The following is a 12397-nucleotide window of genomic DNA, read 5'->3' as shown; positions in this document are numbered from 1 at the left end:
AAAAAAAAAAAAAATCTTTACCTTGCTGTGTCTGGATATATGGGTTTTAAAGTATTACTGGATTTATTCAGCTTGGGTACAGAAAGTACAGAAAGCTGCTTTTTTTTTAGGCTCCACTTTATAATCTCTCAGGTTAAGTCTCATTAATTTTAAGAACAGATGTTAACTGGGTTTCCCAGGGTAGCAAAGTTTTTCAGATGATGTCTTTCTTGGGACTAGTTGCAATTGAATAATTTTATTTTTGGAGTCCTTTTATTTTTTTGGTTTTTTTGAGACAGGGTTTCTTTGTGTAACCCTGGCTGTCCTACTCATTCCTCAGAGCAGGCTGGCCTTGAACTCAGAAACCTACCTGCTTCTGACTCCCAAGGGCTGGGATCAAAGGCGTGCGCCACCACCACCCAGCATTTTTGGAGTCTTTAAAATGCATAATTGAAAATGTTTTTTTTGGGGGGGGTTCAGCAGTTTAGAGCATGTGTTGCTCTTGCAGAGGAATACGTTGTTCAATTTCCAGTGCACAAATGGTGGCTTATTACTGTTTGTAACTCCTGTTCTACCTGTTCAGGGTATCTGAGCCCCTCTTCTGCTCACTGGGCACTGGATGTGCATATGGTGTGAATATGTACATGCGTGCAACCACTCATACACATACGAAGAAGTAGATAAATTAAAGATGATTCTTTAGTGGGATTGTTGGCTGTAATAGTAAAGCTTGGGAAGAACTTTACTGTTACATCTGTGATAATACCCATCTTGCTGTATTGATTTTTAAAAACCTATGTCAGTAAAGAGGCTTTGAAGGTGATGACAGAACTCTTTGGGAAGGATGGAAGCTTAAGATACACTGCTGCTGCTGCTGCTCTTCTTCCTCCTCATCTCAGGTAGAAAAGGAAGCAGCAGTATTAGGCAGAGGCTGAAGTTAATCTGGTTAACAGCTGGAATTCCGTGACCTAAAAGATGGGTATTGAGATAACACATGATTTTTCTGGGATATATTATGGCAAGTTATTTCATTGCTACTCTTTAGTTTATAATAAGGTGATAGTTTCATTTGAATTTCATTCTGAGGGCTCTTGAAAGCAGAAACGGGTTAGAATGGGACAGAATAGCACTTGTTGTAGTTATTTCTTTGTAACACAAGCTTGACTTCTGAATATAGTTGTACTTCTGTTATAGGGTTTCTCTTCATAGATTTGTTAATTTTGGGAAAAGCTTGAATTTTATCTTCTTCATGGTACTATAAATGAAAAACTTTAATACATTTCAGGATATGTAGTAGTTGAAACAGAAACCTTAATTTGACTTCCACAATTGGTGTTTCAAGGCAGCAAGGACAGATTAGTGTTAATTAGTATTGTGGTAGACTTCATCTTTTTATGCTACCAGTACAGCTCCATTTTATAGGGGGAAAAGGCTTACTACCCATTTGTGTTTAAAAACTATGTGTTTTTATCAGTATTTTAGATGACTATGTTCTGGCGTCAGGGAAGAAGAACTCTACCTTCTGCCCTTTTATTTCTCTAATCTTTGCCTTTTTGTTTTATTTTGTTTGACCTGTTAGTGTAGCCAGTCCTAATTTGATTAACTTACTTTATACTGTGAAATTTAAACCCAAATGTATATGAGTGCTCTTTCTTCATGCATACCAGAAGAGGGAATCAGATTTCTAGTTGAACTTTGAATTGGAAGCGAAAATGGGAGCAAAAGCATTAAGGTAATATCATTTGTTCCTAGTCTGTTTCAAAGATTAGGTGACTGGTGGTGTTGGGTGAATTAATTGTATCTTTTCCCTTACCACTGAAGGCTACTTAGTATTCAACTTTACTTGGCATGGCAAGCTATTTTTATTTTCTAAAATAACAGGAAACACTGTTGAGGTTTTTTTTTTGTCTAGTACAAGTTTTCGACATTCATTACTGAATTAAATCATAAACCACTTTTAACTTCTGGTACTTTATTACAAGGTTTAACAGAAGCACTACTTTTTAGTAAAAGTGGTAATTATTATTTAATGTGAGTTAGCTTTCCATGGCTATGTAAAAAAAAAAAAAGAGCAAACAAACTTTAAAAAAAGTCAACTTAAAGGAAGAAAGATTTCCTTTGGCTCAGTGTGTTTGTTCATTTGGCTGCAGTGTGGTGACCATGTGTGTGTACAACAGCTGCTTATCTTAGCATAGTTGGGAAGAAGAGAAGAGGAAGGAATGTGGGACCCAACAGGTTCCACTTCCTCAGGTTGATGCAAATCACAAGTATTCTTGAATAGATTTTTTTTTCCTTACGAAGTAGTTACTGGGTTAAATTATAAGTTGGTCTAGAAAGCAAACCACGTTTTCTATATTGTTTATAGGTGAACCTTTAAGCAACTTGTTTCTAAGTTAAAATTGCCTTGTGATGAGTTTCAGTTTCAGAAAATATTTATTTGATTCAGAATAAATTAAAATTTCCAGGTTCTACTGGACTGTTACAAGGAAATAACTGTGTTTGACCTACATGGTCCTCAAGCTTAGCTGTGTAAAGACCAACAGAGCATGGTAAAACGCAGATTGCTAGACCCCAGCAATCAATGGTGCCATGGTGTGGTTTTTTTTGTTTTGTTTTTTGTTTTTTGGTTTTTTTTTTTTTTATAATTTCTTAGTTTCCCTAGCTGATGTTGCTGGTTTGAAGGCTATACTTAAGGAGTCACTGACTTAGATAGCTGAGTCCTTGCTTTGTAGAGATTTGATTTTATGTACTAGTGAACAGTTTCTTCCTAGCTCATCTTTTCTTGGTGATAGTTTTGTCTTAGTACAGTGATCTTGTATTGTATATGCTGATAAAACAACTAGAGCCTGGGGGTGGTTCTATATCTCAATGTAGAAAGTGTTAATAGAGTGCAGCAAAAAAACTATTACAATGCCTTCATTTGTTTTATATTCTTAGTCTCTCCCTTGTTCTCTCCCTCCCTTTCTCCTTTTTCAAGAACTTGTGACCAAAGAACTGGTCTGCTTTTAGATTGTTGTATATAGCTCATGCACCTCTTCCCTCACAGTGAATACATTTCTTATTGTAGCAATCCTTCTCACTTTAAAAAATATTGGCTTCTCAAGTTAATATGGTTTGGGCATTTATATCCATGTTAACAATAGTTCAATTCCAAGTACCCACATAAAGGCACACATCCTTTTATAACTCTAGTCCCAGGGGTTGATGCCCTCTACTGGCCTCTGTGGGCACTGCACAGGCACACATACAACAAACTCATACACAAAATATAAGTAACAATGAAAAATTCTGTTATGTATAACAGAAAAAGAAGAAATTACCAGATCTAAATAAGCTAATCAAGTGTCCCCAGTTCAGAAAATTTTATTATATACTGGGCCTGAAATTTCAGTATCTTCTACATTTCTAAATTAAGAGAATGAGGTGAAAATATTTTAAACAGTTAAGAATATCTTTGAGTTATAATTAAAGCAAATCAAACCTAGTTTTTTACTTAAAGGAGAAGGAACTGGGGCTGAGGCTAAAATCACTTAGTGCTAGAGTGGAATTTGCCATGTGCAAAAGCCCCTGGGTCAAGCCCCCAGTCCCCAAACTAAAAAGGATGGATGGACCAAAGGCAAGTAATTAGGTATGTCTTTTGCACCTGGTACTAGGCTTGCCAGATAATATAAAATTAATGATTTCCAGCCAGTGTGAAGGCTTACATTGTGTTTATCTAAAAGTTATTTTTATTAGCCTTTTATAGTCTAATGATTGTCTTCATTTATCTACCTCCATTATTATTATTATTATTATTATTATTATTATTATTATTATTATTATTGGCTTTTAAAGTGGTTAGAAGGGTTGAATGAACTCAAGTTTATCTCTTGTAAAGAAAATTTGACTTGAACCTTACTGAATTCCCACTTGGTTTCTGATGTTCTTTTTGCTCTTTACCTGGGCTTTGCTTTTTACTTGGTTTAACTTTATTGTTGAGGAACTGTATGTGATTTATAATTATTTGAAATATTTTTCCTTTAAGTTGGATTTTTGTTTATTTTTTTATCCTCTAGTTCTTTACAGTAGTGACTGAGTTCTGGATACTGTTTCATTGTCTGAATAGCTTTTGTGAGGGTGATCTTTAATAGTAAAAACCTGGGAACCTTTTGAGCCAGCGTCCTTTGTTTTTTTATTCCAGACAGGCTCTCTTTATGTAGTTCTGGCTGTTTTAGAACTTAGTATACACCAGGCTGCTCTCACCTGCCTCCCAAGTGTTGGGATTAAAGGCATGTGCCACTATGCCTGACTTAAGTTTTCATCTTTACGAAAAAAGGATAGGTTGTTGAAACCCTGGTCAATTGCATAGAAGCAGTGGAGGAGTGTGACCATGTAGCTTCATGGTGTTTAAGGTAAAATGGGACAAACTTAACTAGTCAGTTTATTAGGAAATTAGGCTTTTATGCCGTCCGTTTACATGAGTTCTTTGAAAGATGGGAGGATAGACAGAAGCACATATATTTAGCTTTCAAATGTCCAGTCTGTATGGTTGGGTAGAAAAGCCTATCAGTCGTACCGTGACCCTCACTTGTGTCTTGCTGATATGATGGCATCTGGTTGTTTTTTTTTTTTTTTAAGCAATTTTTTAGATTTATTTATTTATTTTATGTGTATGAGTACACTGTAGCTGTGGCTGCTGGGAATTGAACTCAGGACCTCCTGGCCCCACTCACTCCAGCCTAATTCACTGTAGCTGTCTTCAGACACACCAGAAGAGGGCATCAGATCTCATCTCGGGTGGTTGTGAGCCACCATGTGGTTGCTGGGATCCGAACTCAGGACCTTCGGAAGAGCAGTCAGTGCTCTTAACCGCTGAGCCATTTCGCCAGCCCCCGGCATCTGGTTTTTTGTATCCTAAAGAATAAATAATATTTTTGTTGGCTTACATACTAGTATTTGATGTCTGTGATTCAGCAATGGCTGGTGTTTCAAGTTTACTTTTAAACTTGAGCTAGATAAATAAGCTAGAGTACATCTGAAAATTAAGGCAAAATTTGAAGTAGACTTTAAATATTTTTTAGGTTTTCTCATTTGGCCTGGTTAAATTGATAAATGTAATTATTCTCTTTTCTTTTATGTAGGGTAAACTTGATGATTACCAGGAACGAATGAATAAAGGGGAAAGACTCAATCAAGATCAGCTGGTAATGATGTTACATCTTAATAAAGGCTCAGTACTCATTTTAAAACATTTTGTGGTTGTGTTTCTAATAAAACTGCTCTGATTTGTCATTTCAGGATGCCGTATCTAAGTACCAGGAAGTCACAAATAATTTGGAGTTTGCAAAGGAATTACAGAGGAGTTTCATGGCATTAAGTCAAGATGTAAGTAAAAAATACTGTATAAAATATAAAAATAAGTTAGTGGAAACTTTATTTGGGGTTAGTCTCTGTATTACTGTTGATGAGTTCTCTGCAAGGTGTAGAAATTGAATTATTTCTTATTAATTTGCCAATTCTGTGTAACTGAAAACACTTTGATTTTGGAAAGGACTGAGTTAAGTAAAATACCAGAAGGAGACCTGTCATTTTGTGTGCTAATTAAAAAATAATACATGTGGGAAATACCAAGTTAGCTTTGATTTGGTACAGTGAAAAACCCTCTTTATGTGATGAGACAATACCAAGAGGAATTAGGAGACCAAGAGCTCTGATTACTGATTGAGTAATGCAGTTCACTTGGGTGAAGTGATTGACTATTACTCTTACTTAAGTAATTGTGTAACCTTGGTCAAGTTACCTAGGTTTGTTGTTCCTGTATTAAATTTTCACACAAAAATAATTGGGTAAAAGCAGGGAAGAAAGAGACAAGACCATCACAGCACCTTAGTTTTCTAATCTACAAAATAGTAATGTTCTCTCTTTACAAAGTTATGCTTATAAGAGTATTTGATACATATTTCTAGCATTTTGTTTTATTATCACATTGAGTATAGAAGGTATATTTTGGTAACTGAATTTTTAACCAGTACCTTAGTTTGTTTTATGCCTTAGTCACTGTTCTGTTGTGATGAGTCACCATAACCAAGGCAACTCATCAAAGTCAGCATTTAATTGAGGCTTAAATTGCTTAAAGTTTTAGAGATTTAGTCAATTATCATGGCTGAGAACATGGTGGTACACAGGCAGGCATGGTACTGGAAAAGTTCTACATCTGGCCCCACAGGGACAGAGAGAGAATCCGGCCTGGCTTGGCCATTTGAAACCTCAAAGGCTATATTTAACTCCAGTAAGGTCATACGCCCTTATCTTTCATACATAGTGCCATTCCTTGATAACTAAGCATTCAATTATGTAAACCAATGGGGGCTGCCACAATGTCTCTGTAATAGAATATCAAAGATTGGGCAATCTGTAATGAAAAAAATTTATTTCTCTGAGACATCGGAAGTTCAGGACCAAGGCATTTGCATTTGGTGAGGGTCCTAGAACTGTGCATTCACAAGGTAGAAGAGGGAAGAACAAAGAATGCCTTCTTACTTGTGCGATTCACAAACTGTTGTCATAGCAATGCTTACTAGTTCATCGGGGTGGTGCTCTTTGGACCCAAGGAATTGACTAAAGACTTTCTTGTCAACACTTGAATTTAGGTCTTTAAATTTCCAATACAGGAATACTGGGTATGGGGGTTACACAGAAACCATAGTAACCAAGTGGAAGTATTTGGTTTAGGTCAGAACTTTAAGCTTGATGAACCCTTCTTTTCTCCATCACACTTCTTTTGCTTTATAAATACAGTTTATTTTTTTTTAAAAGATGTTATGCAGTTAATTTACTCTGATCCTTTGATATCTTTTTCATAATAAGTAGATAATGTTTTTTATTTTGAATAGTAGCTTTAGCCTAGTTCTAATCTACCGTATTCATACATTCTCTACTTAAGCTGATATGTCTCTCAAACTTATTATAAAAGAAGCCTTTGGGCTAGGGAGTTTGCTGAGTTGGTTAAAGTGAGGACCTGAATTAGATCCCAAGAACCCATATCCAAGCCAGGTGTGGAGGCACTTGGTTATAATCTCAGCTCTAAGGAGATGAAGAAAGGGAGAGACCGTCTCAGAAAGGTGGCTGAGGTTTATGGAAGGATTCTGAGATCTTCCTGCCTCCAAATTTATGTGTGTACATGTTGTACACACACAGAAATGCGTACAGGATTTCTTTTGGGTAGGTGTTTTTGTTTTTGTTTTTTTTTTTTCACATTCCTACTTCTCTTCCTGTTTTCTGCCTCCAGCTACCTATGAAAGACCTTCCTCATTTAAACTGCTTCTCCCAACATTGAAAAGCTCATCCATTTCAGTAGACGACATTTTCACCTTGTAAGCTTACTTGCCCATCCTAAATTAGACCTTAGCTCTGTTTATATACCTTTATTGCTGTAATACCATTTACCTCCTCTGCTGCCAATAAACTATCTTATTTCAATGTTCATTATTTCTTCAATCCTCTCTAAGTTTTAAAATTTTTAAAAAGATTTCTGTTTTGTGGATATTCTTCCTACACGTGTGTCTGTGTACCACATATATGTGCATATCTTTGGAGACCAGAAGAAGGCTCAGATTCCCTGGAACTGGAATTAATTGTAGAGTTGGGAATACATAGCATACTATGGATGCTGGAACTTGAACTTGGGTCCTCTAGAAGAGCAGCCAGAGCTCTTTGAACCCTGAGCCAACTCTGCAATCCCCAAACTATAGGTTTTATATGTCTGTCTGTCTGTCTGTCTGTCTGTCTGTCTGTCTGTCTGTCTATCTATCTATCTATCTATCTATCTATCTATCTATCTATCTATCTATCTATCTCTCTCTCTCTCTCTCTCTCTCCATTTTGTTTTTTGTGTCAGTTAAGGGTTAAGCTTGAGATGGTGGGAAAGGATGAAGGGAAACAGTACCCTGACTCTTGAAGACTTTACCCTTCTCTATCCCTAAGCTGATGCTAACATGAAAGAGAAGGAGAGAAATCCTTGACTTTGCTGTCCTTTTAGCCTTTTAAGGGAAAAGATGGGGGAACTGAGGGGGGAAAAAGACATCCTTCATCTAACTTATATGGTCTCTTTTTCTCTGTCAGTATTTTTCATTCATGAAGACAGAATTTTATTTATTGTTTTTTAAGTATTGAACTCCTTTTTGGTATCATCAGTGATTGTTTGCAGCAAGGAGGAAGTGGTGGGTTTTTGGCTTGTTCTTGCATAGAATGTACTTAAGTTGGACTCTGTCTTGTTTATGTTCTTTGACAGATTCAGAAAACAATAAAGAAGACAGCACGTCGGGAACAGCTTATGAGGGAAGAAGCAGAACAGAAGCGCTTAAAAACTGTGCTTGAGTTACAGTATGTATTGGATAAGCTGGGAGATGATGATGTGAGAACGGATCTGAAACAAGGTTTGAGTGGAGTGCCAATATTGTCTGAAGAGGAGTTGTCCTTGTTGGATGAATTCTACAAGCTAGTAGACCCTGAGCGCGACATGAGTTTAAGGTATGATGGTATCTGGTAACAGAATCTTAATAGATATCGCTTTCATTGGCAGTTGAAGATAGTTAACGTTTTCTTTGTTATTAAAAGGTTAAATGAGCAGTATGAACATGCCTCCATTCACTTGTGGGATTTGCTGGAAGGGAAAGAAAAGCCTGTATGTGGAACAACCTGTGAGTATCACAGATAATTCTGATTTTATAGCTAGGAATCTTTAAGATACATTTTCTGTTTAAGGCATTTTGCAAATATATAATTAACAGTTTGCATTTATTTTTATGCAGTTTTTTTTTTTTTGGCATGCCTCAGTGACATTTTTGTTTCTTTTTACATTTGATATCTCCTTGGCAAGATTTGTAGATAGCTTTTCTTTTGCCATAAAATACTTCTTGCTTATCTTCCTCCTGTCACCTTGTACAGCAATTATACCAGGGAAGTTTTGAAGGTCTCAGCCTGACTAGGTCCAGTTGTTATGTTTTATTGTGTAATTTTGTCAATTTTTTATCTTGATATCCCTTTGGTAGACTAAAATTAGTGAGGATCTATTGCCTTTTTATATTGTTTTAATTGATTTTCTTTTTTTAAGATTATTTCTAAACTGGGTGTGGTGGTACGAGCTTTTAATCCAGGCTCTTGGGAGGCAGGGAGGCAAAGGCTGGAGGATCTCTGTTTGAGGCTAGCCCGGTCTACAGAGTTGGAGTAAAGCCAGGACCACATAGAAAAACATTGTCCTAAAAATCAGAGAGAGAGATTTATTTCTAATTATTTGTGTGCGTGTACGTGTGTATCTATATAAATACACACGTGAGTCAGGTACCTTGAGAAGACCATAAGAGCATCAGATCCCTTGGATCTGGCATTTACATGTTTGGGAGCCAACCTATGTTGAACTTTTGGTCTTCTGTAAGAGCAGCAAGTACTCTTAATCTCTGAGCCACTTCTCCAGTGCCTAACACATAGTATGTTCAACAGAAGTTTATATCTTAGCTTTTATTCCCTCCTTATTTGCTTAGTATAGCAGTGTAGGTAGGTTCCTTTTTCATTCCTATCATGTTGTAATTTGTTTTATGTATTTGTGTGTGTGGCTGTTTTACTAATATGATTACTTTTTCTTACTACTTTTATAGAATATTAATTCTTTTCAAATTTTTATTCAAAACTTTTTTCAAATCAAATTGTCAGTGTAACATTGTAATCTCTATTTTTTAGATAAAGCTCTAAAGGAAATTGTTGAGCGTGTTTTTCAGTCAAACTACTTTGACAGCACTCACAATCATCAAAATGGGTTGTGTGAGGAGGAAGAGGCAGCTTCAGCACCTACAGTGGAAGACCAGGTTGCTGAAGCTGGTGAGTGTTTGGGTGGGTAGGAGCGTTCGTTTGGTTCGGGCCTTAATTTCCTTTCATTCATTCATTTTATATATATATATGTGTGTGTGTGTGTGTGTATGTGTATACATATATATATACATACATATATGTATGTAAAATCAGTATACTCAAATACCCTTTGAACGTGGCAAAGTGCATTCAGCAATCTGAAGTATTCAGAAGCCATCACGTATCTCATAGGCCTGATCACAGGTAAATTTGTTAGTCTCTTGCCTACTTAGTATTGTTGGATAGGGAGTATGGGCTAGGGGCAGTTCTAAGGATTTTTATCTGACTTGTTTTACTTCTCACCATACCAACATACAGTATGATAACTATATTGGAACGATATATATGGAACTCCTAGAGATCTGCCTGCCTCTGCCTAGTGAGTGTTAGTTATCATTTCCTTTTTAAGACTGTGTGTATAGAATTGTATGGCTTCAACTGTAAAATCCTTACTGACCTGGCAGTGGTGGTACACGCCTTTAATCCCAGCACTTGGGAGGCAGAGGCAGGCGGATTTCTGAGTTTGAGGCCAGCCTGGTCTACAGAGTGAGTTCCAGGACAGCCAGGGCTACACAGAGAAACCCTGTCTCAAAAAAAAAAAAAAAAAAAAAAAAATCCTTATTGGCTAGGGAGTTTTTGCAATTCATGTTTAGCATCTTAATGAAATACAAGTTTGACTAGACAGCCTGAGTACTTTCATGATAATTGTTAAATTGATGAATAAGATTGAATACAGTTGGATATTACAACAATTTTATGATAGTTCATAAAGTATTAGTTCAGAACTGGATTGCTTAAGGTAAAAAACACACAACACGAGCGATCTAACTTGGGGTAATTACTGCAAACTTTTATACCCCCAGTTTCCATTTAGTGTGTGAGGGGTATATTCAGTAAGGCACATGGTACACACTATCCTCCAAGTGCTACTATGCTGAAGCCAGAAGGGGAAATTGCTTATTGGTAGAATATAGGTAAGATACTTTTTGTGGTTTTACTTTTTCCATTTTTAATAATAGATGGAGAGATTTATTGTTTTTTCCTTCCTTTAGACAGTCTTAGCATTTAGCTCCCTCTGGCTTGGAATTCCTAGAGATCTGCCTGCTTCTGCCTACCAAGTTCTGCCTGCTTCTGCCTACCAAGTTGGGCATGGTGGCACATGCCTTTACAGTTCCACTACACCAGAGGCAGAGTTAGGTAGAGCTCCTGAGTGTGTGGCCTGTGTGGTCTACAGTGAGTTACTCCAATCTAGGTTTTTATTTTCATCATGCCTACTATAGAAACTACTGTTAATGCTAAATTGACTCATTCATTCTTAGAACTAATTCAAACTTAGAACTAATTATAAAAATGTAGTTACTAGCCAGGCGGTGGTGGCACACGCCTTTAATCCCAGCACTTGGGAGGCAGAGGCAGGTGGATTTCTGAGTTCGAGGCCAGCCTGGTCTACAGAGTGAGTTCCAGGACAGCCAGGGCTACACAGAGAAACCCTGTCTCAGGGAAAAAAAAAAAAAAGTAGTTACTAAGTATAAAATTGGGAAAAGGTTCAGAATTGATCAGTAATATATTCTGATTTTGTGATTATGTAATGATAATGTTACTTTAGAGTTTAAATAGAATTGATGCCATTAAAACATTCACTTTTGGGAGGGGCATTTACAAGCTGAATTTTCTTTTCTCTTTTCTTTTGTTTTTGTTTGCTTTCAAGACAGGGTTTCTCTGTGTAATAGCCTTGGCTGTTCTGGAACTCACTTTGAAGACCAGCCTAGCCTCCAACTTACAGAGATAATTCCTGCTTCTGCCTTCAGAGTGCTATGATTAAAGGCTTATGCCACCATTGGATTGGCTACAGGGTTTTGTCCTAAAAGCAGTTTTAGGTTTATAGTTCAGTGAACATGAGAAGGGTTAAGAACACTGGTTACTCCTGCAGAGGACCAGGGGTTGATTCTAAGCAATCCACAGAATGGCTTACAACTGTCTGTAAGGGCATTTGTCACCCTCTTCTGTCCTCTGTGGACACACTACATGTGCCTGGTACACAGATATACATATATGCATAACATCTACTTATATGACAAAGTTTTTAATTGCTACCTGTCTTTCCTTTTCAATTGCATAACTTCCTTACTGCAGCATTCCTGTTAGAGGTACATTTGTTACAGTTGACAAGCCTAATATATTTTCACCTCTGTGTGCGTGTGTGCGCGTGCGCGTGTGTCTTGTTTACATGTCCGTGTCCCCTTTGGCTCCTTGTGCATTCTGTAGATTTTCTACTGTTATGATTTCCCTGACCTAAAGAAATCTTTTCTTCTATATTTCCTTCTTAACTTTAGAACCTGAGCCAACGGAAGAATACACAGAGCAAAGTGAGGTTGAATCAACAGAGGTATGATTTCTTAAACAAGTTTAGTACTACCATTCCCTTTCTACCTTTCCAACAGACATCTCAAACAGTGACTTTTCTTTTTAGTATGTCAATAGGCAGTTCATGGCAGAAACACAGTTCAGCAGTGGTGAGAAGGAACAAGTGGATGAG

The 12397-nt window shown here is 36.9% G+C and overlaps 1 protein-coding gene across 1 annotated transcript in view; it reads left to right on the top strand.

The window, feature by feature from the left end:
- Positions 1 to 12397, top strand: part of Caprin1 (cell cycle associated protein 1) — a 33081-nt gene that overhangs the window by 8761 nt on the left and 11923 nt on the right. Inside the window, exons 3-9 of the mRNA XM_031373242.1 lie at positions 5100 to 5162; positions 5257 to 5343; positions 8249 to 8487; positions 8575 to 8657; positions 9694 to 9831; positions 12195 to 12247; positions 12332 to 12395. Of these exons, the coding sequence (XP_031229102.1) occupies positions 5100 to 5162; positions 5257 to 5343; positions 8249 to 8487; positions 8575 to 8657; positions 9694 to 9831; positions 12195 to 12247; positions 12332 to 12395 (727 nt within the window). The remainder of the gene's footprint in view (positions 1 to 5099; positions 5163 to 5256; positions 5344 to 8248; positions 8488 to 8574; positions 8658 to 9693; positions 9832 to 12194; positions 12248 to 12331; positions 12396 to 12397) is intronic.

The sequence above is a fragment of the Mastomys coucha genome, unplaced genomic scaffold (genome assembly GCF_008632895.1).
Source record: "Mastomys coucha isolate ucsf_1 unplaced genomic scaffold, UCSF_Mcou_1 pScaffold15, whole genome shotgun sequence".
NCBI classification, from domain to species: domain Eukaryota; kingdom Metazoa; phylum Chordata; class Mammalia; order Rodentia; family Muridae; genus Mastomys; species Mastomys coucha.
This window is presented reverse-complemented; position numbering and strand designations above follow the sequence as displayed.